The sequence below is a fragment of the Diabrotica virgifera genome, chromosome 9, assembly GCF_917563875.1.
Source record: "Diabrotica virgifera virgifera chromosome 9, PGI_DIABVI_V3a".
Classification (NCBI taxonomy): domain Eukaryota; kingdom Metazoa; phylum Arthropoda; class Insecta; order Coleoptera; family Chrysomelidae; genus Diabrotica; species Diabrotica virgifera.
The window spans coordinates 190122142-190148444 of record NC_065451.1 but is presented as its reverse complement, the minus strand read 5'-3'; the positions used below and the strand labels follow the sequence as shown (position 1 = coordinate 190148444).

At 30.8% G+C, this 26303-nt stretch overlaps 1 protein-coding gene across 1 annotated transcript in view; it reads right to left on the bottom strand.

Moving 5' to 3' along the window:
- Positions 1-23312, bottom strand: part of LOC114328998 (lysophosphatidylserine lipase ABHD12) — a 36597-nt gene extending 13285 nt beyond the window's left edge. Inside the window, exons 1-5 of the mRNA XM_028278005.2 lie at positions 23054-23312; positions 19969-20072; positions 16155-16466; positions 15430-15680; positions 2938-3099 (exon numbers count right to left, since the gene is read on the bottom strand). Coding sequence (XP_028133806.2) covers positions 2938-3099; positions 15430-15680; positions 16155-16466; positions 19969-20072; positions 23054-23184 — 960 coding nt within the window. The 5' untranslated portion in view covers positions 23185-23312. The remainder of the gene's footprint in view (positions 1-2937; positions 3100-15429; positions 15681-16154; positions 16467-19968; positions 20073-23053) is intronic.
- Between the last annotated feature and the right edge of the window lie 2991 nt (positions 23313-26303).

The window sequence follows — 26303 nt, the reverse complement described above, 5'->3', positions numbered from 1 at the left end:
TGGTAAGAATAGAGTTATAATGTTATTTTTAAATATATACCTACACTTTCCTCCTTTCCTCTTGTAAATGATTTTTATTAACAATGTAATTTTTTTTTAAATAGTATCTCCGATATAAAATGTTAATGGAGATACTATGTACCTATTTACAATTGACTGTAAGTGTACAAAAATATTTTTCAGGTGACACAGGTTTTTTAGTTACTTAAATTAAAAAAAAAGAGTTACAACTCATCTGTATTAAGTTTAGTGAAAGATTTATTTTATGCGAATCTAGTAATATAAGACAATAAAATACTTGATACTTTTTATTTATTTATGCAGGCCTTTTAGGTGGTAGGTACTACATTACAATATTACCAATAGTATTATACAGTGTGGCAAAGCCAAATGGAATAAATTCATTATTTCGTGAATGAGCGATTTTGGAAAAAGATCTCAAAACAGGTCGATTTTTATTTTTAAATTACGATTTTTTGGCATATATAATACCTACATATATCATACTAATGACGTCATCCATCTGGGCGTGATGACGTAATCGATTATTTTTTTAAATGGGAATAGGGGTCATGTGCTAGCTCATTTGAAAGGTTATTAAATTCTCTATTCAGTAATATCAATATTAACATAATTATGTATACAGTGTGTCCAAAAAAAAATTCGAATTAAATTAATTATCACAAAAAGAAGAATGTATGTAATTTATTTAATTCACAATACATTTTACTGCTGTCAGAAAACATAAAAAATGTTTATTTGACAAATAAACACAGCTTTTCGCTTAAATTAAATGTTCAAACTACCAAGAGGCAGGTGAGTGGCATCTTGAACATTGAATTTAAGTGAAAAGCTATGTTTATTTGTCAAATGAACATTCTTTCTGTTTACTGACAGTAGCAAAATGTATTTTGAATTAAATAAATTACATATACATTCTCATTTTTGTGTCAATTAATTTAATTAAAAAAAAATTGGACACCCTGTATATTATGTTAATATTTATATTACTGAATAGAGAATTTCATAACCGTTCAAATGAGCTACTATCATATACGAGTATATGCCAAAAAATTGTAATTTAAAAATAAAAACCGACCTGTTTCGGAATTTTTTTCCAAAAGCGCTTATTCACGAAATAATAAATTTATTCCATTTGGCTTGGCCACACTGTATGTACATATGAATATTGATATTTAAAAAAATGTTTTCATAAAATATGCTGCTTTTTCCTACTCCGATTATTTATGGATTAGTCTGGTCGTATTAGACTTTACTTTTTATTGTTATTTGTATTATTTATTATCACTACACTATACGAAATCCGGGTGTTATCAAACAATTCATCTCTATCTTGTCATAATACTTAATACAAATATGCCATCTTATTTGAAATTTATATTAAACTATCGTAATATATCTACCTATATAGTTTCTCAGCGATAAAACTATTTTCTTGGCTTCCTTTAAATCGGGTTATTTTAAAAAGACTGACATTATTTCAGGACGAACACTAAAATCATACATTATCATAGTTTTTTAAACAGAAATTAAGACAAACTGTGAAATATTAATCTAAGAAAAAAAATATCTCACTCTTCTTGTCTCCTAACGTTACTATGACAGAGTATGTAGCTATTATGTGAAAAGCATTTAGTGAATTTCTTATTATTTCTTATATTTGACTATTATAAGTAAAAAAAATTACTACGAATGTTATATTTTACATTCATTATTATGTTTTTGAGCTCGGCTCGGCTCGGCTCGAACTATTCGAGCCGAGCCGGCACGAGCCACGAGCTCAACCTGCAAGCTCGAAGTTCAAGCCGAGCTTCTATCTCGAGCTCGGCTCGAAATTTCGAGCCGAGCACAAGCTTCTCAAAAGCTCGGCTCGGCTCGGCTCGAGTCCATCCCTATCCTCCATTGAAGACACAGTGAAAGAAAGGGCTAATATCTTTATACAGTACGTACATCGTTCAGCTGGACATAGGGAACATACACTGTATATATTTAGATACATAAATATATACATTGTATTATATTGAGATAATTGTGGCAACTATGGCTCTCTCGATGACAATATGGTTGTTAGCATTAAGGGGCATTAACCTCAAAATTAACGACTCATTTTGACTGACACACATAAACGTCAAAATATGACAATATAGTAGCTAAATATTTTTGGCCTAAGGGAATAGGAAAACTGTTTAGTTTTGAAATAAAAAATATTTTAAAAATTAAAGTAAAATTATTAACTCATTAATCATAAACTTTGTTTTTGATTTATTTATGGACAACCTTGTTTCAAAACTCACTCATTCTATTCGTTATTACAGCTCTATTACACCAAAAACTCGTACTCGAACAGAAGCTTCAACTAACACAGGTTAGCGCAGTTGTGTCCAGCTATGTCAAGCTGAAAGGTTTACGTACTGTATAATGTCAATATTATCTAAAATTTTAAGAGGACCGTTGAATGTTAAATTTTAGAGGACTCTTAAATTTAATAGGAATGTTACAGAATACACCCAAATATCATCTTTGGGTTATACGCTTTCATTCATCTTGCTGAGGAGCGTCGAATAATATATCGCTTGTCCTATTTCGGCGACTTTAAAGCAGTACTTCGGTTGCAAGTCTGGAACCGGAAGTTCGAGATGAAATTTATCACCTTTAATATCATCTTTCTGTTATAACCTTTCATTTGACAACTCATTTGCCATTCTATCTGTTCTAATAACAGAGGAGTTGTGTTGACGGACGAACAGAGAGACATGGATAATTCAAGGTTTTCACAGTTTAATGTTGTAAAATGGGAGAAAAACTCAAATTTTAAATTGTATAATAAACAGAGTCAAGATAGCCATGATGATCGCCAACATCCAGAACGGATAGGCAATTTAAGAAAAGAAGATAATAAACGATTAAAAAACTTACCCTCCTTCCAAAATAGTACGGTATTTCATTATCGTCTTGCGCGTGCAAAATCATCACAGGGCAAGTTATTGTCTTCAGATGCTTAGTAGTGTTAAATACAAATCCGTTGTGCATTAATGGTTCCACTACGACTGTATCGAACCACGGCAACCAGGCAAATAACTGGAATAAAAAAAATACAAACTAATCATTATATTCATGAAAATATTTGACATAATTTTAATAAATCTGGATAATATTTGTGATAAATAAACTAACAGTTCGATTTTTTGAAAGCAGGGACTACTTCTTATAGCGCGTTATATAATAATGAAATTTTTTGTCGACTTATAACTGAAGTATCGTCGTGCTATACATATTTAATAGACCAGGAAGGATCTGTTTTTAGGTGGATGTGAGAGGTGGCATTCGGATTTTTGCGAATAAAGTTAGGTGATAACTTCGTTAATAATACAGTGCAACCTCGAATATCCGTCTCTCCATTAACCGTCACCTCTGTTAACCGTCAGGGTCCATACATAAGTTTTATTGACTACATAAACAAAAATTGAGTCACCAATTCATTTTGTTTGAGCATTGCGATAAGCCAAACGAATGGTTTAATTTGTGATGAGAATGCAAACAGCTATCGATTAATTATTGCTGACTGATGATGAAATCGTTGAAATGACAACAGAGGCGGACGAAACAGAGTCAGAAGCTGACACAGACTTGGAATTTGACGGTGGCGATGTCGCTGATGCTTTTGCAAATGACAAAAATTTGAAGAATCTAGATTTGAGTAAAAGAGCTAGAGAAACTGCATGGCATATGCAACAATTCATTGAGTGATATTCTCAACAAGAAGCCAATAAAGTGGATTGCTTGGTCTTACGCTGATTATAAATTCAGCCGTTGTAAAATGTGAAGCAACAGTAAAACAAAGAAAGATTTTAGAATATTTTAAACCAAATTTATTAGATTGTACGTACTTCTTATATTGTCAAAAATAACTTACAAATAAGATTTGTGAGTTTCACTATGAACTTTTAATTTTTTTTAATGTTCTGTTAACCGTCTTTTCGATTATCCGTCATACCCTTGGTCCGGTGCCCTGACGGATAATCGAGGTTCCACTGTAATTGACTTATGCTCCTTCTCAAATATGCCCGGAACATTAAAAAAAATATATAATATTTAAAAATTTCAAAAAATTTCGTTTTGTTTCTACTTTCTTTGCTTATAACTTTAAAACGATTCATTTTGGAACAAAGTCGTATAGGAATAAAACAAAGATAATTAAATTTCTTATCAGATACGATTGGTTAAAAATGTCTTAAGGTACTAGTACACTTTGGAAGACCAAAAATAATCATTTTTTTCAAGAATTTTTTTCTCAGAACCTTTATTAAAAATGAACATAAAACTTTTTACATATTAATATCTAACTCTTAAAGAGTACAAAAAATATATCTTTTTTCATTTATGCAGGTACACTAATATTGTAGAGGGCGCAAAAGTCGAGACTTCGAAAAATGATGGCGGACAGTTAATCTAGGGATTGGAATATCTGAAACAAAAAAATCGTACTTCATTTGAAAACGGAAGGTTTCTTACGTGACAATTTACCACAATTTTTCCAAAAAATAAAAAATAAATATTTTTTAACCATGAAAAACTGAAGAAAAACGGGCGATTTTTTCACAAATTTTTTTAAAATTTCCGTAAAATCTTTTTTTGCGGAATTTTTTACTAACGGTGGTAAATTGTCACGTAAGAAACCTTCCTTTATCAAATGTCGTACGATTTTTTTGTTTCAGAGATCCCAATCCTGAGATTAACTGTCCGCCATCGGAACTACTTTTTTTCGAGGCCTCGACTTTGGCGCCCATTACAATATTAGTGTACGTGCATAAATGAAAAAAGGTATATTTTTTGTATTCTCTAAGAGTCAGATATTAATATGTAAAAAGTTTTATGTTCATTTTTAATAAAGGTTCTGAGAAAAAAAATCTTGAAAAAATGCTTATTTTTGGTCTTCTAAAGTGTACTAGTACCTTAATTTAACACCCTTGCTGCAAAATAGCAATAAATATAAAATAAGGGGACAAAACAAGCCTGTCCTTATTCAATGTTTTTCCACCACTTAGGTTACACTTGGAACCTTCCTAATTCGCTTAGAAAATTTTTGTAATGCGGTAAAAGCGTCCACCAAATTTCATTAAAATTGACTTATTAGATTTTGCATAATAATTTTGCAATCTAAACTTTTTTAAAAAATTAAAATTTTTTAAAATCTTGCACAACAAAAACTAGAACATATAAAGATTTAAACGGGAACTGGTGTATGTTTTCAAAAGACTGATAGTGTGTAAATAAATTTATTAAATCAGCTAAGTACTTTCAGCATATTATGCCATCATCAGAGCTATCCTATAAAAAGACTAAGTTGAAAAATCTTATTCATAAAAAATTATAAAGTGAAACTTACGTCTTATAGGTGTAAAAACCTCAAAAGAAGAGAAAACTTCGAACAAACACATTCTTTAGTTTAAAATAAACCCAGGGATATAACCACTGGTTAGGGTAAAAACCCTTAAATGTTTAAAAATTACATTTAATGTGTTTTTTATAAAATGGCTACCATTCTTACAAACAGCTGTTACTGACAATATTCAAAAACGACAGGCTGCTGACGGAAACAATAGTTCCTAGCGACATCTGTGTTTTTAAAATTATTTAAAATTTTTTGAAAATGACTAAGTTGTCATATGTAGGTTACTAATTAATGAAATTAATATGAAAACTGAAGTTAAATTTAAATGACAATTGTTAAGTTTAAAGTAAAGTTAAATGTGAAAATAATCAAATTATCAAAGTATTATTAATTATTAAAAAACCAAACAACCAGTCAGTTCTGACCAAATATATATATTTGATCCAATCTTTAAGAAGTTTCTTTAATACTGTTATATTCAGCATGCCCAACAATTGCTCTAGTTTTTTGAACATTACTTTATAACATATTTGAATTTTCTTTCATTGATTACAATAAGTAAATATTTTCGATTTGCCTTTTAATAATAATATTGTTTTCAAACAGTTTTGGAACTCTGAGCTTGTCCAACGGTGCTTCTCCTTGGTTTTCATCTATCTCACTTCTATATTTGGTCAGAACTGACTGGTTGTTTGGTTTTTTAATAATTAATAATACTTTGATAATTTGATTATTTTCACATTTAACTTTACTTTAAACTTAACAATTGTCATTTAAATTTAACTTCAGTTTTCATATTAATTTCATTAATTAGTAACCTACATATGACAACTTAGTCATTTTCAAAAAATTTTAAATAATTTTAAAAACACAGATGTCGCTAGGAACTATTGTTTCCGTCAGCAGCCTGTCGTTTTTGAATATTGTCAGTAACAGCTGTTTGTAAGAATGGTAGCCATTTTATAAAAAACACATTAAATGTAATTTTTAAACATTTAAGGGTTTTTACCCTAACCAGTGGTTATATCCCTGGGTTTATTTTAAACTAAAGAATGTGTTTGTTCGAAGTTTTCTCTTCTTTTGAGGTTTTTACACCTATAAGACGTAAGTTTCACTTTATAATTTTTTATGAATAAGATTTTTCAACTTAGTCTTTTTATAGGATAGCTCTGATGATGGCATAATATGCTGAAAGTACTTAGCTGATTTAATAAATTTATTTACACACTATCAGTCTTTTGAAAACATACACCAGTTCCCGTTTAGATTTATATAGAAGTGTGTACAAGTCAAACAGTCTTTTTCTATTCTATTTATTTATATAAAGGTTTGTCAATTTTTTACATAGAAAGAAGCACTCCACCTATGTAATGCACTTTACAGAATTGAAATCGGATTATTTAAGCAGCCTCAGCAATTATAAAGTTATAAACAATTTTTTGGCTTATAAACAAATTAGTGCTGTGTCCAGGAGGGAGTGCTATGGGCTCCTTTATTTAGATGAACTTACCCAAGTTTTTTTATGTATTTTGACCCGTAGAACACGAATTTTTTGGGTAACAGTTGATCCGGATGTCGATAAGATTGTTATAAACAAAGAACTTGAGGAATTACATAACATCGATTTTTCGCAAAATAAACCATATATTTGTATTTCTTGGGTAATTCTAAGCAAAAAATTTTCGTTTTTTCGTAGGATGCATAGTTTTCGAGATAAACGCGGTGGAACATTCAAAAAATCGAAAAATTGCAATTTTTGAACGAGAATAACTTTTGATTAAAATAAAATAGCAATTCTGCTGACAGTATTTTAATTATTTTGCATTGCTAAAAATTAATTTTTTTATTATTAAACAAAGCTATTTGTTTATAAGAAAAAAATTGTTAATAATTTTAAAACATTGCTGAAGCCCCTTAAATAATCCGATTTTAATTATGTAAAGTGTATTAGATAGCACCTCTTTATATGTAAAAAAATTAGCCAACTTCTAAATGGTCTACTTTTTGTTCAGAAATATTTTAAAAAATTTGAACTTTTTTAAAAACATTTACATTGCAAATTTATTATGCAAAATCTATTAGGTCAATTTTAATGAAATTTGGTAGACCATTTAAGTAAGTTATAAGTTCTAAGTGCCACCAAAGTGGTTAAGAAACATTGAATAACAACAGGCGTATTTTGCCCCCTTATTTTGTATTTATTGCTATATTACAGAAAAGGTAATACCTTAAGACATTTTTGACCAGTCGTATATCATACAAAATTCAATTATCTTTATTTTATTTCTGTACGATTTTGTTCCAAAACGAACCGTTTTAAAGTTATAAGCAAAGAAAGCAGAAAAAATCGATGTTTTTGGAAATTTTTAAATATTTTAATTTTTTTATTAATGTTCCGGGCATATTTGAGAAGGAGCATAAGTCAATTATTACTACTGAAGGTGTCACCTAACTTTATCTGCAAAAATCCGAATGCCACTTCTCACATCCAAAAATACACGTTTTTTACAGATTAATCCTGATCTATAACAAGATCAGCTTCGTACGACCTTTCATTAGATATCGCAAATCAGTTTGGCTGATTTTGTCTGCAGATATTTTGACGAATCCCTTTTGTGGGACTGGATATATAGGGATAATAAACTGTCCAATGTTATGGTAGGTATGTACATAGCAACTTTTTCGAATTAACCGATTTTGTTTTTGTTTTTATCTAATGAGTTAAGGGCAGCCAAAGTCCAAAAATTGAATTTTTTAAGTTTTTTTTGGGTTGTGATTGAAAATATTCATGGTTACAAAATTATTTGTTTACTGAACATCCGCACTCAACTTACTGTGTACCGGCCAACGGCGTAACCAGGATGATCCTAAAGGGGGGGGGGAGGTGGTTACAACTACAATGTTTCTTACACTCTACCTTTGCAAAAATCTACGAGGGACTAAACAATAATACATCTAGTTTCAAAATAAAAAAAATAGGTCTTTAATTGCTTTGATTACAGAGCTATGTGACATAATGTTAACATTATATACTTAAATGTAATATAGAATTTATTCATTATTTACATTTTCATTATTATCTTATATGTATGTTTAATTACTTAATTTTGATTATTATTATACTGTAAAAATAAAAATACTGATTTGTGACGAATAAAAGATTACCTATTTTATTTTATTTATTGTAGTCTATTTTTTTCAGCATTATTTTATATTTATTCATTATCATTATTATCTTGGATATTGGGTGGCGCTAAGAAGTATTCACTTTAAAAATTACAGGCTATCCCAAGTGGCACCGAACGGGTTTATTAAGTCTTTTAAGGATGCTTTAAAACTGTAGAATAAAACTAAAATTAAAACCAATTGGTTTTTAAGTAAACCTTAAGGTTGCAATAAAACCGCTTTCAGTATAAAAGGGCCCACACTGAAAGAGGTCAATAAAACCAAAAATAAAAACCTTTTTAAAACTTTGTTTTCTTAAGCAACTGGTTTTAAAGCTGCTGTGAAGGTGCTTTTAAAACCATGTTAAAAGACACTTTAAGTGGAGGCAGTTTTATAGCAAACTTAAAAGGGTTTCTTTTAAAGACAATTTACCATATTAAATGATTCTTTAAACCCAATACTCCATATAGGCCAACAAATTTTTACATGTGTTATGGTAGGTAGATACGTATTTCCGTATTTGTAACCATAAAATAATAAAAAGTAGGTATTTGGTTATTTCGGAATGTCAAGGTAGAAAAACACTTGCGCACCCAACTTTATTGATAATGTTAGCAAAAATAGGTCTAAATAGCTCACGCGCCCTAAAATTTCTGACTTTTGGCAATTAAAAAATAATAATAATAAAACAGTTGATATCCGAAAAATATTAATTTGAAAGAAAAATATTTTTATCTACAATTTTAATGTTTTAATGCTAAAATAAATCGGATTTATGTCTTTAAGTCGCTTATTTATAATTTTTATATAAGCCTTATATTGTAATTTATCATGGCTTTCAGCATCTTCAGAAAGCAATATGGCCGAAAACCAAATAAAACTATTTAGTCTATCGACAGAGAATTGTTAAGATCAAATGGTTTTATTTTATACCTTTCCAAGAGCATATATCCTACATGAAAGCAAGGTTGCCTTGGTATTAAAACCGTTTAGTTTTAATGCTGCTGCCAATAATGCTACTAGGTTTTAATGTGAATCTAACCTTAAAATCGAGGCGTCGTAGTGCTGTGTGTGTTGTATTCTTTGAAAAATAAGTCGTAATGACCAGTTCGTTTATATTTTAAGTACTTGCGACTTATTTTTTCCATACTAACTGTACTTCCACTTTTTACAACAAACTACACCACTGTTTGCTTTAAAACAAATAGCCGACCATTTTGGACATGAAAGAAGAGGGGTGAGTTTAGTTTTATTGTTTCTAACAAGAAGCATAGTTTAGTATTTGCGATAACCAAATTGATTCAGTTAAGAGCGTTTGGTTCTAATATAGCCTAATAATGGCTTTTAAGAAAGCAGCTTTAAGGTGAAACAGTAGCGATCAACAGGTAGCGAAAAAGCGTTCCAAGATTGCGGCTGTAATTTTGAATATTTTTTCGAGATATTTGGCACACATATTCGTAATATAATAAAGAATGGCGGTACAGAGCCCAATTTGAAAAATATATTCATGTGTGGAAATTACTCTATAATTAAATACAATATTAAAAAAAAACGAGTCTGTACCGCCATTAAAAAGAACAAAAAAATACACTTTCTTCAAATAAACTTTTTTATCTGATGCCTAGATTTTGTGTCATTTTGGAACTACTTACGAAAATTTTAGTAGTTCCAAAATGACACAAAATCTAGTCATCGGATAAAAAAGTTTATTTGAAGAAAGCTTATTTTTTGTTCTTCTTAATGGCGGTACAGGCTCGTTTTTTTAATATTGTATTTAATTACAGAGTAATTTCCACATATTATTTTTCAAATTGGGCTCTGTACCGCCATTCTTTAGTATATTACGAATATGTGTGCCAAATATCTCGAAAAAATATTCAAAATTACAGCCGCAATCTTGTAACGCGTTCTTGCTACCTGTTGATAGCTACTGTTTCCTTTTAAAGAAAACTTAAAAAATAGTTTTATGGCATATGATTTACTGAAATAATAGTCTTGAGATCAAGTAGTTTTAATAATAGGTTTTATTAGTCATATTAGGAGAATCTTTAAAACTGCAATAAAACTAAAAGGTCACAAACTAGAATCTAATAAAACCAAATAGTCTGGAAGTTCTTCATAAAACTGATTAGTTTTAAAGTGAACTGAAAATAAACCATTTTAAAACTACAATGAGACACATTATCTATTAAGATTAATTAGTTTTATTTGATACTACTCTTATTAGATACTTTAAAACTAGTGACAAATGCTTAACAGTTTTAAAGTTCTGGCAGTATATCTACAAGGTAACTTTAAAACCCTTATCTTCATATTTATCACAATAAAACCTTTATAAACCTTAAATAAAACTAAAATGTTTTTATTGTGCTACTTGGGATGTTAAATAATGAAGTAAACGTGGAAGATATACACTGGTTACTTATTTCATTTTAATTTGATTGATTTTTTTATAAGATTTAAAATAATAAAACATAAAAAGTTGGGGATTAAAAGTTCTCACTGGCAGGGATATTAGTCAACGTAAAAAATAAATGGACGCGAAGATAGCAGTAGCTCTAGTGACGTCAATCTAAACGAGTTTATTATAACTATCTGTATCTGAAAATAACATTGTTATACTGTTATACAAATATTATTAATGTATTTCGAATAAAGTAGGTGCGTCCTATTGGCGGGAAACGAGCAACAATACATTTACTTATACGTCAGTCCTTACAGTAGGGATCCTAGCCTAGAATCCCGGGTGTGGGATAATGCTGCACTTCGGTTGCATTGGTGACGTGTTGGCCAAATCGCGCAGGACATAATACTGATAGAAAAGTCATTTAGGCATCACCAGAGTTGGCAGGTTTAAACCAACATGCTTAAAACCATGGTTTAAACCAACTAGTTTTTTTTAGAAAAAAACCTGGTTTTTTTATTGAGCCTGCATACTGGTGTTTTTATTTAAAGTTTTTAATACAGCTGCCGCGAATGAAGAAAATTTAAGATAAATTAATATTTTTTTTTACTTTCGCACTTAGTTATTTTGAATATTATTACATTTAAAGATGTTCTTTTGTTATATTAATTTTTGTGTGTGAATATTTATTACAACTGCCGCAATGAAGAAAATTAAGATAAATACATTAAATTTTTTTACTTTTAAACTTAATTATTTTGAATATTGAAAGTTGTCTTATGTGGATCGGTACAAACTTTCGGCTTCAATGCTATTTAAATGGGATTAATTTTTTCGAATCCTGAGAAAACTAAGTTTTTGAAAAATTTAAACGCAGAAGGAAAGACTACATTTTTACCGAAGACCAAAAGTCCCTGAAAACTTCTATAATATTTATTTTAATAAGTTAAAGGGGTGAAAAACTAAGAGAAAATTTAGTGTAATTTTTAATTTAAAATATTTCATTCAAAAGAAAGTTGTATTTATTCTAAGGGATTTTCGGCCCTCGGTAATAAAGTAATCTTTCATTCTGCATTTAAATTTTTCAAAAATACTTTCTCAAAAGTTTTCTCAGGATTCGAAAAAATGAGTACATTTAAAATACATTGATAATTTTGACAGGCGTCAAAATTTTGCATTTTGCTCCTTTCCCCTTAATCATTTTTTTTTCATTATTATTATAATTTTATGAAATAATTTATTCATTTTTAAACTATTTATACTTATTATACTTTGTATCAAATAAACCTGGTTTAAACCAAAAAAGCTGGTTTTTTGTTTTTTTTTGGAGAAAATCTTGGTTCAAACGTCCGAATTTCTTTTCAGGTCATAATAATGAAAAAACCTCCCATGAAATAAAAATGAGACTGACATGATGGCATCTCCTGATGTAAAATGTTCCAAAAGCAAACAGGCTACAGTATTAGATATGGCGATTCTAGTCAATTATGATCGTCATATTCTTCGTCAATTCTTTCTACCCTCTATGTTATCATTTCCTCTCATATGAAACCGGCAGTTCTTATCAAGGTGCTAATTATTTCCACATAAAGCATTAATGAAATAACCATAATCTAATCTAATCTTAACCACATGATAAGTATATTTTTAAACACATATATCAAATAAGCATTTGTAAAGTTCTTTGTTTTATTAATTTGGATATCGGATAATAGATTTTTTCTATATAATAATATAATAAATAATATGTAGATTTTTCATTTTGTATCTATTATAATACATAATCCGGAAAAGCAGAATAAACATTCAATAAACGATATTTAAAAACGGCCATCAATGCATAGCACTTGCAGATGATCTGACACTATTAGCAACAAGCAAGAAAGAACTACAAAAGTTAATGAAAAACATAATAACAGAAGTCAAAAAATTGGGACTTAAAATAAATGAAGAAAAGACAAAGTATATGATAATGGGAGAGATCCAAAAAGAAAACGAAAATAACATCATAGTACAAATAGATGGAGAAAAAACATACTCGTTCAAAAGTGCCAAAGAAGTTAATTACCTGGGAGCCAAAATAGATGAAAATGGTTATGAAGAAGGGGAGATAAAGGCAAGAATAGCTAAAGGAAATAAAAAGTATGGAGCATTACGAACATTAATGAAATCCTAATACGTTTCAAGAAAAACAAAAATCAAAATTTGTAAGACTGTTAGGAGACCTACAGTAGCATACGCATGCGAAACATGGGTGCTAAAAAAAGTCAGAAACAGACCTTTTAGAAAGATGGGAGAGAAAAATGCAAAGAGCAATATATGGAGGTGTGAAAATAAAAGGTCAATGGAGAAGAAGAACCAATAAAGAATTGGAAGAACTGTATAAAGAGCCAACAATCACGACGACGATGAAAGCACAGAGAATGTAATATTTAAGGCCTATCGAGAGAATGGGAAGTAAAAGAATGCTAAAAATGGTACTCTCACGAAGACCAATACAAAAGAGAAGGAAAGGCAGGCCAAGAAAAAGATGGAAGGACACTGTGTTCGAAGACCTGAAGAAAAGTAACATTGAGAGGTGGAAAGAACTAGCATTGGACGGAAGGAGATGGAGGGAGGTAGTGAAGGAGTGTATAAAATGACTGAAGTGTAATTAAATAAAATTTTATACACTAAAATAAAATGTAATCAGAAATTTAAACATTTTATCCCTATGCCTACAAGGCTTGTCGTCATACATAATACATGTCACATGTTTTATGACCGGCGAGATAGATCAATACACTTACATACTGTGCGAGAAGGATAAAAGCAGTACCTACCCGAAATTTTAGAATAGACATATCTGTTAGTAGAATACACAATATTAAAAATTAAAAGTAACAAACTATAATTACTGTTAAAGAAATCCTTAGACGCAAATCAATACTGCATATAGTATGATAGAATTGATCCAAAAGATGGCATAACCCAGACATCCAAAGTGAAAGTTATCCTCCAACACCAAATTGATATATATGGTCCACATAATGCTCAGAAAAAAGTCACACCATTTTGAGCGGGTTTGGGGGAGAGGGGGGAGAAATCGGCAAATTCGTAGTTTTTTATGTTTTTCATCAATATTTCTAAAACTGTGCGGTTTAGCATGAACAACCCTCTATACAAAAATGTTCTACATAAAATTCGAAATAAAAAAGGTACTATGCATAATCCTTCTAAAATGAACGGTTCCAAAGTTACGGAGGTAGTATATTATAATGGGTCCAAAAAAAGGCCTAACCCAGACATCCAAAATAAAAGTTTTCCTCCTACACCAAATTGTTCTATATGGTCCACCTATGGTTCAGTAAAAAGTTACACCATTTTGAGCGTCCGGTTTGGGCGTAAATTAGTAGTTTTTTTTTTACGTTTTTCGTCAATATTTCTAAAACTATACTTAGCGTAAACAATGTTCTATACAAAAATGTTCTACATAAAATTTAAAACAAAAAAGGTCCTATACATAATTGTTATAAAATCAACGGTTCCAGAGTTACGGAGGGTGAAAAGTGGAGGTTTTCGATACTTTTTATATTTTTTGGGCAATTGATGATGATTTTGGGTGGTGAGGTTGACGTTTCTTCAAGGGCTTATCACTAACATACCATCGGCCACTGAAATAGCAAATTTGATTTATAAAACACAATCCTATTAAAGAAAATCAGTAGGAAATTGCCCAATAAATATAAAAATATCGAAAACCTCCACCTTTCACCCTCTGTAACTCTGTAACCGTTGATTTTATAACAATTATGTATAGGGCCTTTTTTGTTTTAGATTATATGTAGAACATTTTTGTATAGAACATTGTTTACGCTAAAGCATAGTTTTAGAAATATTGACGAAAAACTTAAAAAAACTACTAATTTACCGACTTCTCCCCCATCTCCCCCCCCCCAAACCGGACGCTCAAAATGGTGTAACTTTTTTTTTGTTCTGATTCTGGCCTTGGTTTATAACCTTTAGCCATAATGTAACTTTTTACTGAATAATATGTGGACCATATAGCACAATTTGGTGTTGGAGGAAAACTTTTATTTTGGATGTCTGGGTTAGGCATTTTTTTGGACTAATTATACTATACTACCTCCGTAACTTTGGAACCGTTCATTTTAGAAGGATTATGCATAGGACCTTTTTTATTTCAAATTTAATGTAGAACATTTTTGTATAGAAGGTTGTTCATGCTAAACCGCACAGTTTTAGAAATATTTACGAAAAACTAAAAAACTACGAATTTACCGATTTCTCCCCCTCCCCTCCCCCATTATGTGGACCATATAGAACAATTTGGTGTTGGAAGATAACTTTCACTTTGGATGTCTGGGTTTTCGTAAGCATCCAATGGAACGTCAATCAATCACAATAATCACAGAAACAAACCTCATAAATAAACCTACTTACTTACCTTTCCATATGGATGAACATACAGCTCATCCCTCATGCTGGTAAATCCTGACTCCAAAACTAATGCCTTGGTATGCACATTGTAGTAATTTTCCATCTCAGCCACTGTCCTAGTAGCTAGGGCAGCCCCCAGAGAATGGCCCCAAACATAAATATCAGATTTTGTTCGATTTCTGACCCATTTGTATAGTTCAACACAATCTTCCACAACTGTATCTTCAGTAAGTTCTCCATCTGAAGAGTCACCATATCCTGTGAAATTAAAAAGACGAAAATAGTAAGTTGTAGCTGTCTGAATGATTATTTCTAAGCAAGATACAGTAGGAAGGCCACATATTGATGGAAAACAAGTAGAAAGAGTGAATACCTACAAATATCTGGGTACCTGGGTAAATGAGAATAATGACCAAGGTATAGAAATCAGGACACGCATTGAAATTAAAGATAGCAATGTGAGGAACAGTGAAAGATGTGGACTGCTGCAACTAATCTTGCAAGGAAAAGTAGAAGGACAACGAGGACAAGGAAAGTGAAGGATTTGCTGGCTGAAAAACCTATGTACGTGGTTCAACACAACAACCACAAATCTTTTTAAAGCAGCAGTGTGCAAAGTACAGATTGCCATGATGATCGCCAACATTCGAAACGGATAGGCACTACAGGAAGAAGAAATGGATCAAGCAATTGAAAGCTATTAAAAACCTCAACAATACATGCAATACTCACCCCTATAATCAAAAGCTATAATTTGGAAGTTATAACTCAGCAACTCATATTTTCTTTCGCTGTACGATCTCACTTCCCCAGTTCCGTGGAAATAAAGCAGAACACTGTAATTACTGTTGAGTAAGATTTCATCATAGTTAATGTCAGTCGCATTGTCATATAGATCTTCATATGCTAGATTTACGGGAAGAATGTGCCAGACTCCAAGAAGCTTACTGCCTTCATCCTTTGTATAATTAAAACTGACATATCTGTTCCTGTAGGCTGGGAAATGCTGATTTTCAAAGTATTCGGGATTTCTGGGTAAGTTAACTTAAAAATAAAAATAACAAAAAATTAGTTTGTTATGAAGCTGGAATGTAGATCAGTGTTACAGTATTTTAAGAATATGTACCTATACAGAGCAATTAACGGTACTTAGACACTTTTTTTTACATTTTCTATATAAAAAAAAGATTATAATCATCAAGACGTTAAAGCTGTTGCAATATAATTTGCCTAATTTAAGACCTGCAACAACACCTTTCTATTTCCACCTCTATATAATTTCCCTTACTTTGAAAATTCAAAAATGTCACAATGTGCATGTATGTACTTAGTTTCCATAACACATTTAGCCAAGTCTAAGTTGTTAAATGTCTTATAATTTTAGAAGAAATAAGCTTATTTAATAAATAAGACATGTATAGTGGCTACAAGATGGACTCCGCCAATACAAACAATACCTAAACAAAATTCAAGTCATTAAGCTTTCTTTAATCCTCTCTATGGCTTTTGACAACGACAATGAACAACAAATAAATAGCAATAATCACAAAGATACTCAACAACATATACAACTCTGAAGAAATACTAACAAAATGGCTGAAGTCTAAGTTTATTGCACTTGCAAAAAAAAAACAGGATCCAAAAAAAAAGAATGTGTGTGTACTTTGTACGCACGTAAGAAGTTATACTTCTATTATTTAATTTCAACGAAATAAATATACTTGACAGTTTATTTGTATTTTATTTAAATATTAAACTAACTTTCTTACTTACCACTTTCAAAACTTTTTATTAAAACAATACCAAAAATTAAAAAAAAAAAGAATATAAATCGTCCGGGATTTGAACCCGGGACCTCCCGATCTCTGGTCCAATGCTCTACCAACCAAGCTATCAAGCCCCGTTTACGTGACGTCTCGGATATAATTATACATCACGGTGACAAATAGATCAAGTGAAGTATAAAAATGTTATAATAGATATTTTATTATCTTACTCCCGAAGAAGACAAATTTAAAGACACAAAAATTATAATAAATAATACATTCACTAAAAACACTAATATATCCTTTTAATGACTTATTTGCGCTGATACATACATAACTTGAAAGATTAGCAACGAACTACATACTGTCTGCGTGCGCATGCCCCCAGAATTAATTAAAAAAAATTCAACTTTCGATCGTAAAGAAGTATAACTTCAAAAATGTGAAGAATACAGTGTGATAAGTCCCACGAGTCATCTCCTAAAATCCTAAAGTCAAATTTCCTCCAGCCAATTTGGGTTTATAAATGCTGTTGGTACGGGAGAGGCTTTGTTCTTTGGTAAATAAACTGAATACGTGAAATTTATGAGTGGAGTGAGACAAGACTGCATGTCTCCTCTAATAATGAATCTCTCATCTGAAAGAATATCTACCAAAGCTTTGTACGAAACTGTAAAAGGCATTCTATGAAACGTGTACCAAGTAAACAACATCGAATATGAGGATGACATCATAGTATGGACAACCTAGAAAACCTACAAGTCCTTATGAACAAAATCACATAGTCAGAATATGGATTGAATACAAAAATAAAGAAGACAAAAATCTTCATAATTAGTAAGAAAAAGATAATAGAGGATCAACTTTACGTCGGCCATTCCTTTCCCTTTTCTCCTAGATACTTTATATAATTTCTGATGAAATGTCATCTGTTCGAGCCATTTAAATATTGTATTAATTGTTGTCTGTTTGGGCTCACCCTGTATTCAGAAACCGTTTTATTAAGAGGTTCAAAGCATTGAGTAACGAATATTTTCCATAATATAAACACTGCCACAATCTTCCACTTATCTGTTTGTTTTGATAATAATAATTACTTCAGGGAAATTATATCATATTGCTTTGCTGAATAGACTAAAACCTTTTGCCATACACTTTGGACGGAAAACGGAGGAAACTAACAGTTAAGTTAGTGTTGTAATATAATGTGAATTGAAAAGTCTAAGATAGGATACACTGCTGACTGGATCAGACTTTTCATACTGCCTACATAATAAAACCATTTTAATTATTTTACGTTGTTTACAATCCATTAGAAGTATATTGTTTTCGTAATTCATTTTTGTGCAACCTTTCAAGCTAACTTAGAACAGAATTAGATAAATAGAAGTTTTTTTTTAATAAAGAGACTTTTATTTACTTTCGAACCCGGGGTATTTGTTGACGACAGGTAGTTTTCAAGCAATACCCTACATCATCCTTCCCACATGCTTTTCCTGTTTTGATTCTATTTATGGTTTCATCCATTTCCTCTCTTGTTATCTCCAGTAAGCTTTCCACTGCTTTGTCTTCCTCTACATACTCTTCCGCTAGTTCACCCCGAAATATTTCTGAATAATGTTTTTTCCATGTTTCTATTTTCTCTGTTTTTAGTTGACTGTTATTTATTTGTTGTTGTAAGATATTGCACTTTATCACTTTCAATGAATGCTTGGATGTATTACTTCCAGGCAGTTTTCTTTTCCTTTACTAAGGTTTTGATTTCTTTTTCCATGTTTCTGTCCTCTTAAAATGTTTGTTTAATTTTCTTAATTCGTATCTTCTTCTGCCTTATTGAAGTTTAAACATTTATGTCGATTAATTTATTTATCTTTTAATACCATTGTAATATTTAGAACATGTTTAATAGTTATTTATGATATAAGTGTTAAAAGTACAATTTTAAGACACGCATGTGAAAGTTCGCTTCGCTCAATCTGCAATTCACATGAGTGCCTTAAAAATGTACTTTTTAACACATATATCATACAATATTTTTTCTACAAACGTCTTATATATCAACAATTATAATTTATTCATTCTCAATTACAGGACATTACCTACAAAAACTTTTACTTGAACTTGACTGACATTCCATTTCTATATTTTTCTTGACATTACATCAAAACTGCCTATACTGTCAATACGTAAATCATAACAACTATATACATCTACTTTTATTGTTGTATATTCTAAAAAATTTTAATAGTTTATTTCTACAAACGTGTTAAAAATGCAATAATACAGTTTAAATTAAATTTTAAAAAACCTTTTAAACCACCTTTTTCAAATTGCGCAAGTTGTACTATTAATATTAATGTTAATAAATGAAATATAAATATTTTGACGTTTCACAATTTGACAATTTACTTTTAACTGCAGTGCCTTAAAATTTTTAAAGCACTAGTGCTTTAAAGTAGCATTTTTAACGCTCCTATGGAGTGCTAAAAATTGCATTTTTAACACGGTGGTAGAAAAATTATCTTATTTTTAACGGAATAAAATTAAATATTTTAAATAGCAAAAATGCCTGATGTGAGATGAATTTCAGTTTTTGAGATTTTTTATCTATAGGTAAGTATAAATGAATGGTCAGCGTTTTTACACTAGGATTAAGACGTTTAAGAAGACATTATTTATTATAAAAATGTTTTTAAACATTAGAATTCTAGAATTTAAATTATTATACACCAAATAGCACTAACATAATTAAATTACTATTGTTTTAAATAGCTACTTACAGCGTGTAAATATAAGGCTTGTTTGCAGTGGAATCGAGTTCATAAAAACGAAAGGAAATACGATGAACACCAGCATAAACGCAATGAGGGCCAAGACAACACATCTAAAAATAAAATGAAGTTAAATTAAAACAAGATATGGTTAAACTAGCATAATGGTAACACTATGGTTAAACTAGCATAAACATTATGAGGGCCAAGACAACACATCTGAAAATAAAATGAAGTTAAATTAAAACAAGAGATGGTGGAATTCTCGAATATATAAGTTCGCCCTCCAGAAGAATACTTTCACTCTCAGAGAATCATCAGGAACATTTCGTCAAAAAGGAAGATATCCCAGAATGTAGTGGACATTTGTTGAAAATTAACGATACAAATAATACACATTGGACATAGAACAAACAGATTAAAACATTTAAATGCTGCTACATGATTCGAAGTTGGAGGTACAATAAATAGTGTATAGGTTGCCTACAATATACAGTTGTCAGATTAGTGACAGGAGAGAGTCATCAACAAATAAATACCCATATTTTTTCTTTCTCAGTATTTATTTAATTATTACTTTGAAAAAACATTCCAAAATATCCTTTTCAACAGAAGAGAATGAAAAAACATGTACTAAACAGTGAAGTTTTTTCAGTTTTGCTGAAAAGTTGTAGCTTTCGACTTTTGAGGTTTCAGTATTTAACCATAATGTATAATGGTAAATCCTTTGTCTAGTGTGTATTGTTATTTGTATAGTTAATTTTAAACAAATGTTTTAAAAGGCTTATTTTATGTGGATGATATAGTCCTTATGGAAATAAACATGGAGAAAAGTAAAATATTGGTCATCAGCGAAAAAGAAGAAAGTTGAATAAATATAAAATGCAAAAAGACTCTACTGGAAATAGTTACTGCATATGCAGTTATAATATAATTACCAATAATGGAAAAATGGACCTCGAAGTAACAAACAGAACAAACAAATCAAACTGTACTACACACTAGGTACAATTGTGATACAGACGATATACGAGTGAAAATTGGACCTTGCAGAAAAAGCATAATAGTAGGATAAATGCAATTGAGATGAGACATCTACAAGCTATAGCCGGAAAGATCAAATGGGATACAATAAAAAATGAAGGAATAAGAGGTATAACCAAACAGGAACCAATAATAAACAAAATAATAAAGAGACAGTAAAAGGGAAAGACACTTTTTGTTTTTATTTGATTCAGAGTTGGACCACCATCTTCAGATAGCTATTGCTGCATCTCATGCGTCCTCGGTGGAGCTATGCAGTCACAACTCTACACCAAATATCAACAGCCTGCCTATGTATTTAAGGCAAAACACTGCGATGCAATGAGTCCACCTTTGAGATACAAAACAGCAACATCTCTCATAAAACGAGGAAGATGAAAAGCCCTAGATACAAAGTTTACTACAATTAAACAATTAAAATAATTGAAATAAACATAATAAACAATATTTTAAATCCAAGAATTTTCTTTAAGAAACTGCTTTCTGGCTGCATCCCGTATCTCTGGCTTTTAAATATAAATAAAGAAACAATTAAACTGGTATGGACATCTGATTAGAATGAAACCCAGTAGGTAAACTAATCTAACGAGAAAAATTCATGAAACAAGAAATATCAATTAACCTCGGTGTAGAGATCACTAGTGACAGGAATATAAGAACAGAGACCACAAGACAAGCAGCAAGAGTAAGTGTTTGCCTCTGAGAAACCACATGGAGAAAAAATATCTTACCACGGAAAGCAAAATGAAAGTATACAAGGCAACAATAAGACTGATCCTAACATATGTAGTGGAGATAAGGACCAATACAAGAAAGGCGAAACAAGAAATCAACAATATCGAAATGAAAGTATTAAGATCAATAGCAGGCATACATTAAGAGATAGACAAAGCAACAGAAGTATTTATACACGAACAATGAAAAATTTAAAATATTAACAGGTGGATAAAAACAAGAAAAACAACTGGAATGAACATGTCAATCGAATGGGACCAGATAGATCAATAGAAAACGCTTGAAGACACGGAAATAATAGCACAAGACAGAAAATAATGGAAGATATGGGTGAATACGTAGCTAAAGACACCCAAATCCGACACCTTAAAGGGATAAGAAAGGGAAGAAATAAAGAAAGGACTATCCCAGAATGTCCAGGACATTCTGGGATATCTTCCTTTCTGATGAAATGCCCCTGATGATGCTCTGCGAGCGATAGTATACTTGGGCAAGATTTAACAAAAAACAGTGCTCAATATTCTAAAAAAACACAATTAAATGTTGATAAAAATGGATATAAAGGGCTTTCTTACAGCGTAATTGTTATACAAATGCATTTCATGTAACAGCATCTTGGTTTGCGGAATTCTGGCAGTAGATCAATGCACAGAAAAATAGACTGGGAAATAACAAATAAAGCAAAGAAATCAAATAAGTTATACTATTTGTTAGCATCAATACTGGGAAAAAGAGAACTTACCAGAGCGATAAAAATAAGAATATATAACACAATAGTGATACCAAATGTGCTCATGCAAGTGAAACTCGGACAATTCTGGAAAAACATAAGAGTAGGATAAATGGAATGGAGATGAGACATTTAAGAAGGATAGTTGGAAAGTCAAAATGGATTAGATTAATCAATGAGACTATTAGGAGAATGGCCAACCAAGAACCAATAATGAATAAACTAGCAAAGATACAAATGAACCGGTATGGGCATTTGATGAGGATGCAATCCAACAGAACTACAAGAAAACTCCACAAAGCAAAGAACATCGTAAAAAGAAAAAGAGACAGACCAAGAAAAAATGGATAAAAAGGTAGTAGAAGCAGGAAAAGTCGAAAAATTACTTCGAAAGAGAAAGAAAGAATCTTTAATTTTAAACAAATGTTTAGGACATTCTGGGATGTCTTCCTTTCTGAGCAAATGCCCCTGATGATGCTCAGAGAGCGAAAGTATACTTGGGCAAGATTTAATAAAAAACAGTGCTCAATATTCTAAAAAATGCAATTAAATGTTGATAAAAATACACATAAAGGGCGTTCTTACAGCGTAATTGTTATACAGATGCATCTCTTGTAACGGCATCTTGGTTTGCGGAAATCTGGCAGTAGATCAATCTCATCTGCATCATTATCATGGACCAAACAGTAATCTTGAAAACGCCCGTGTCTGGTCATTTTGGCAACAGGACATTCACATTTTTTATAAACTGGACAATAATTTATAATAATTAACACAATACAAACACCTACTCTTCTGTGTTTGTTTTAAACGCATTTGACTTTGACATATGACGCACAATAGGATTGTCTAAATATCAAATGTCATAAATGTGAATGAACGTTGCCAGCGTTCACATTTAGTCTGAAATGCTCATACAGAGTGTATGAATTAATTTTTATGCAATATAATTTTAATCTGTTTAACAGGAATTCATATACCTATAGTCCTTTTCATGACCATTTTTCAGTGCGATTTCGGTGCGAACAGTTTTTCGATTTCTTTCTAACGCATTAAATTGTATGTGACAGAAAAAAAGGCACGTCGGTGATTACAGACATTTATAACATTTCTTCTAGTTATTCTAGTTGTCGATAGATGGCGCCATAATCAAAAAAGAAATATTTATTAAATAAAATAATAATATTATCAATATAATCTGTACAATTTATAAGACTATACAAATCAAAGTAAATACCATTTTATAAATACAATAGACACAATTGATTTGTTTTTATTCCAAATTGAAAATAAAATGTGACAACTGTCAGATTTAACTAAAATGTCATGTTAGAATAAATGTCATAAATGTGTATTATCACGGACTTACCTTTTTTTCTATAATTTGTGACGCACTGAAAAATGGTAATGAAAAGAGAATATCTGTGTGTCATCCAAAAATTGTTTGCTTCAAAAGAAGATAGATTCAGCACCATTGGGCGTGTTTTTTAAAGTAGCTTCGTACATTACAATAGCACGATTTAGCCGGAAGGAATAGCTTATTCTCGCTATTTTTTCTTCTTCTTCTTTAGGTGCCGTGTCGGTATTCAGACGTTTGCCGTCATCATGTTTACAGTTTCCTGAAACCATTATCGACTGCTACTCGAAATAATTATTTTACTGTGAAACCACACCATTGTCTAATATTATGAAGCCATGAAAGATTCTTTCGTCCAATCCATCTTTTTCCCTACACTTTTCCTTGCATTATAAGGTGAAGTAGATGGTATTTCGGTCCTCTACTTATATGGCCTAAGTAGTAGAAGAGAAATTTTTTGGATTAATTATTTATATGGGAAATAAGCCACAATTAAAACGAAAAAATAATTTTATTAACGTTTCGACGCCCAAATCGGGTGCCGTTGTCAAAATACAAAATATTACTAAAATAAATAAAAGTGTTGTTGCTAAGCAAAAAAATTCTTCTAATAATTTATTTAATCTTACTCATTTATATTGGCAATTCAGACATATATTATACATTTTAAAGTAGAAGACTTTAAAATGATATTGCCAATATTTATGAGTTGCGTTCCTGGGACGACTTACTGAAAGATAGTTCATTCGATTACATGAAATCAATTATTATTATTATTATTATTATTAAATCATTACTATCTTTCAGTAAGTCGTCCCAGGAACGCAACTCATAAATATTGGCAATATCATTTTAAAGTCTTCTACTTTAAAATGTATAATATATGTCTGAATTGCCAATATAAATGAGTAAGATTAAATAAATTATTAGAAGAATTTTTTTGCTTAGCAACAACACTTTTATTTATTTTAGTAATATTTTGTATTTTGACAACGGCACCCGATTTGGGCGTCGAAACGTTAATAAAATTATTTTTTCGTTTTAATTGTGGCTTATTTCCCATATAAATAATTAATCATAAAAATGCCACAAGGAAATAGCTTCAGAACAACAGAAATTTTTTTGTATCGCTATATCGCTTTTCTGACTTATGATTTTAGTATACTCTAATGACCTCGGTCTAACTGACAATATTCAGTTTGAGTGGTCTAGCCATAGTGTCTAAGCCACGTTTAGCTATAAATGTCTGTCTGTCTTGTCTGTCTTGTCAAATATATATCAAAACATAAAAATAATAATTTATATTTCAACATTCAAGAAAATAGATATCTATTAGGTACCAGAAAATAGTTATAACATCCGTGTTATGTAAAAAGTTTAGAATTCTATTGACAATATTACAAGATTGTAAAATAATCTGCGGTATATTATAAACAAAACTTACTTAAAAAAGCTGCGCCTTTTGTCTCCTGAGATAAAATCTTTTTGGCAAATAATACCCATTTTTGTGATTTTACAGTATAGTTTATTTCACTGTTAATTTTTACATTATAAAAAAGTGAATATTCAGTCCAAAAATCAATCAAGAGGTCAAACGGGTCAAACACAACGCAGTCAAAAGGTTATTTAACACCCAATGACGTATAATATTATACGTCATTTTTAACACCAGATATAAGTATTAAGGTGATACAGTAGCGATCAACAGGTAGCCAAAACGCGTTCCAAGATTGCGGCTATAATTTTGAATATTTTTTCGAGATATTTGGCACACGTACAGTGGAACCCCGATAAGTCGGCCCCCGATAACCCGGAACTCCGGCTAACCCGGACCGATTTTTATCAGACAAACATTTCAACAATAAAAATGTATTGCTGTTACAAAATCTCGTGAACCTAATTCATTCATTTGGTGACGTCAATATACGAACGAAACTATTGATGAATCCGACATTACTGAAAATATCAGGGTGCAGATGGGACCCTGTCGCGCAATTCGCAGCAAATAAAATAGTCGTATGTTTTTGGCTTCATTTTATTTCGGTTACACATACGCATTTTCAAGGTTCACGAGGTTTTGTACCAACTCTATGTAATATAATATTTGAGAGATAATGGAACCGGATTGAACTACATATAGCATAGTAAAAATGACTCATGGTACACCACATTCATTGTCGAAAACAACAGGAACCTGTGTTATCCTTTATTTTTTTGAAACTGTCTGCGTTAGCATTGTTTAGAAAAGACTATTAAAATTCTTTTTTTAACAATGGTCTTAGTCATCACTGTTATTAAATAACATAACATCAGAGAGGGTATTGTGTGTAGTAAAGTCGTATTATTGTTCGCTTCCGTTTTGTAATCGTTCGTAAATTTATTCAGATTTTGTGTTTGCGTGTCTTTTGTCTATAAGGGCAACAAAACGTAAAAATGTTGTAGTGACAATGGAAAAGAAACTAGAAGCATTAAGTAGAA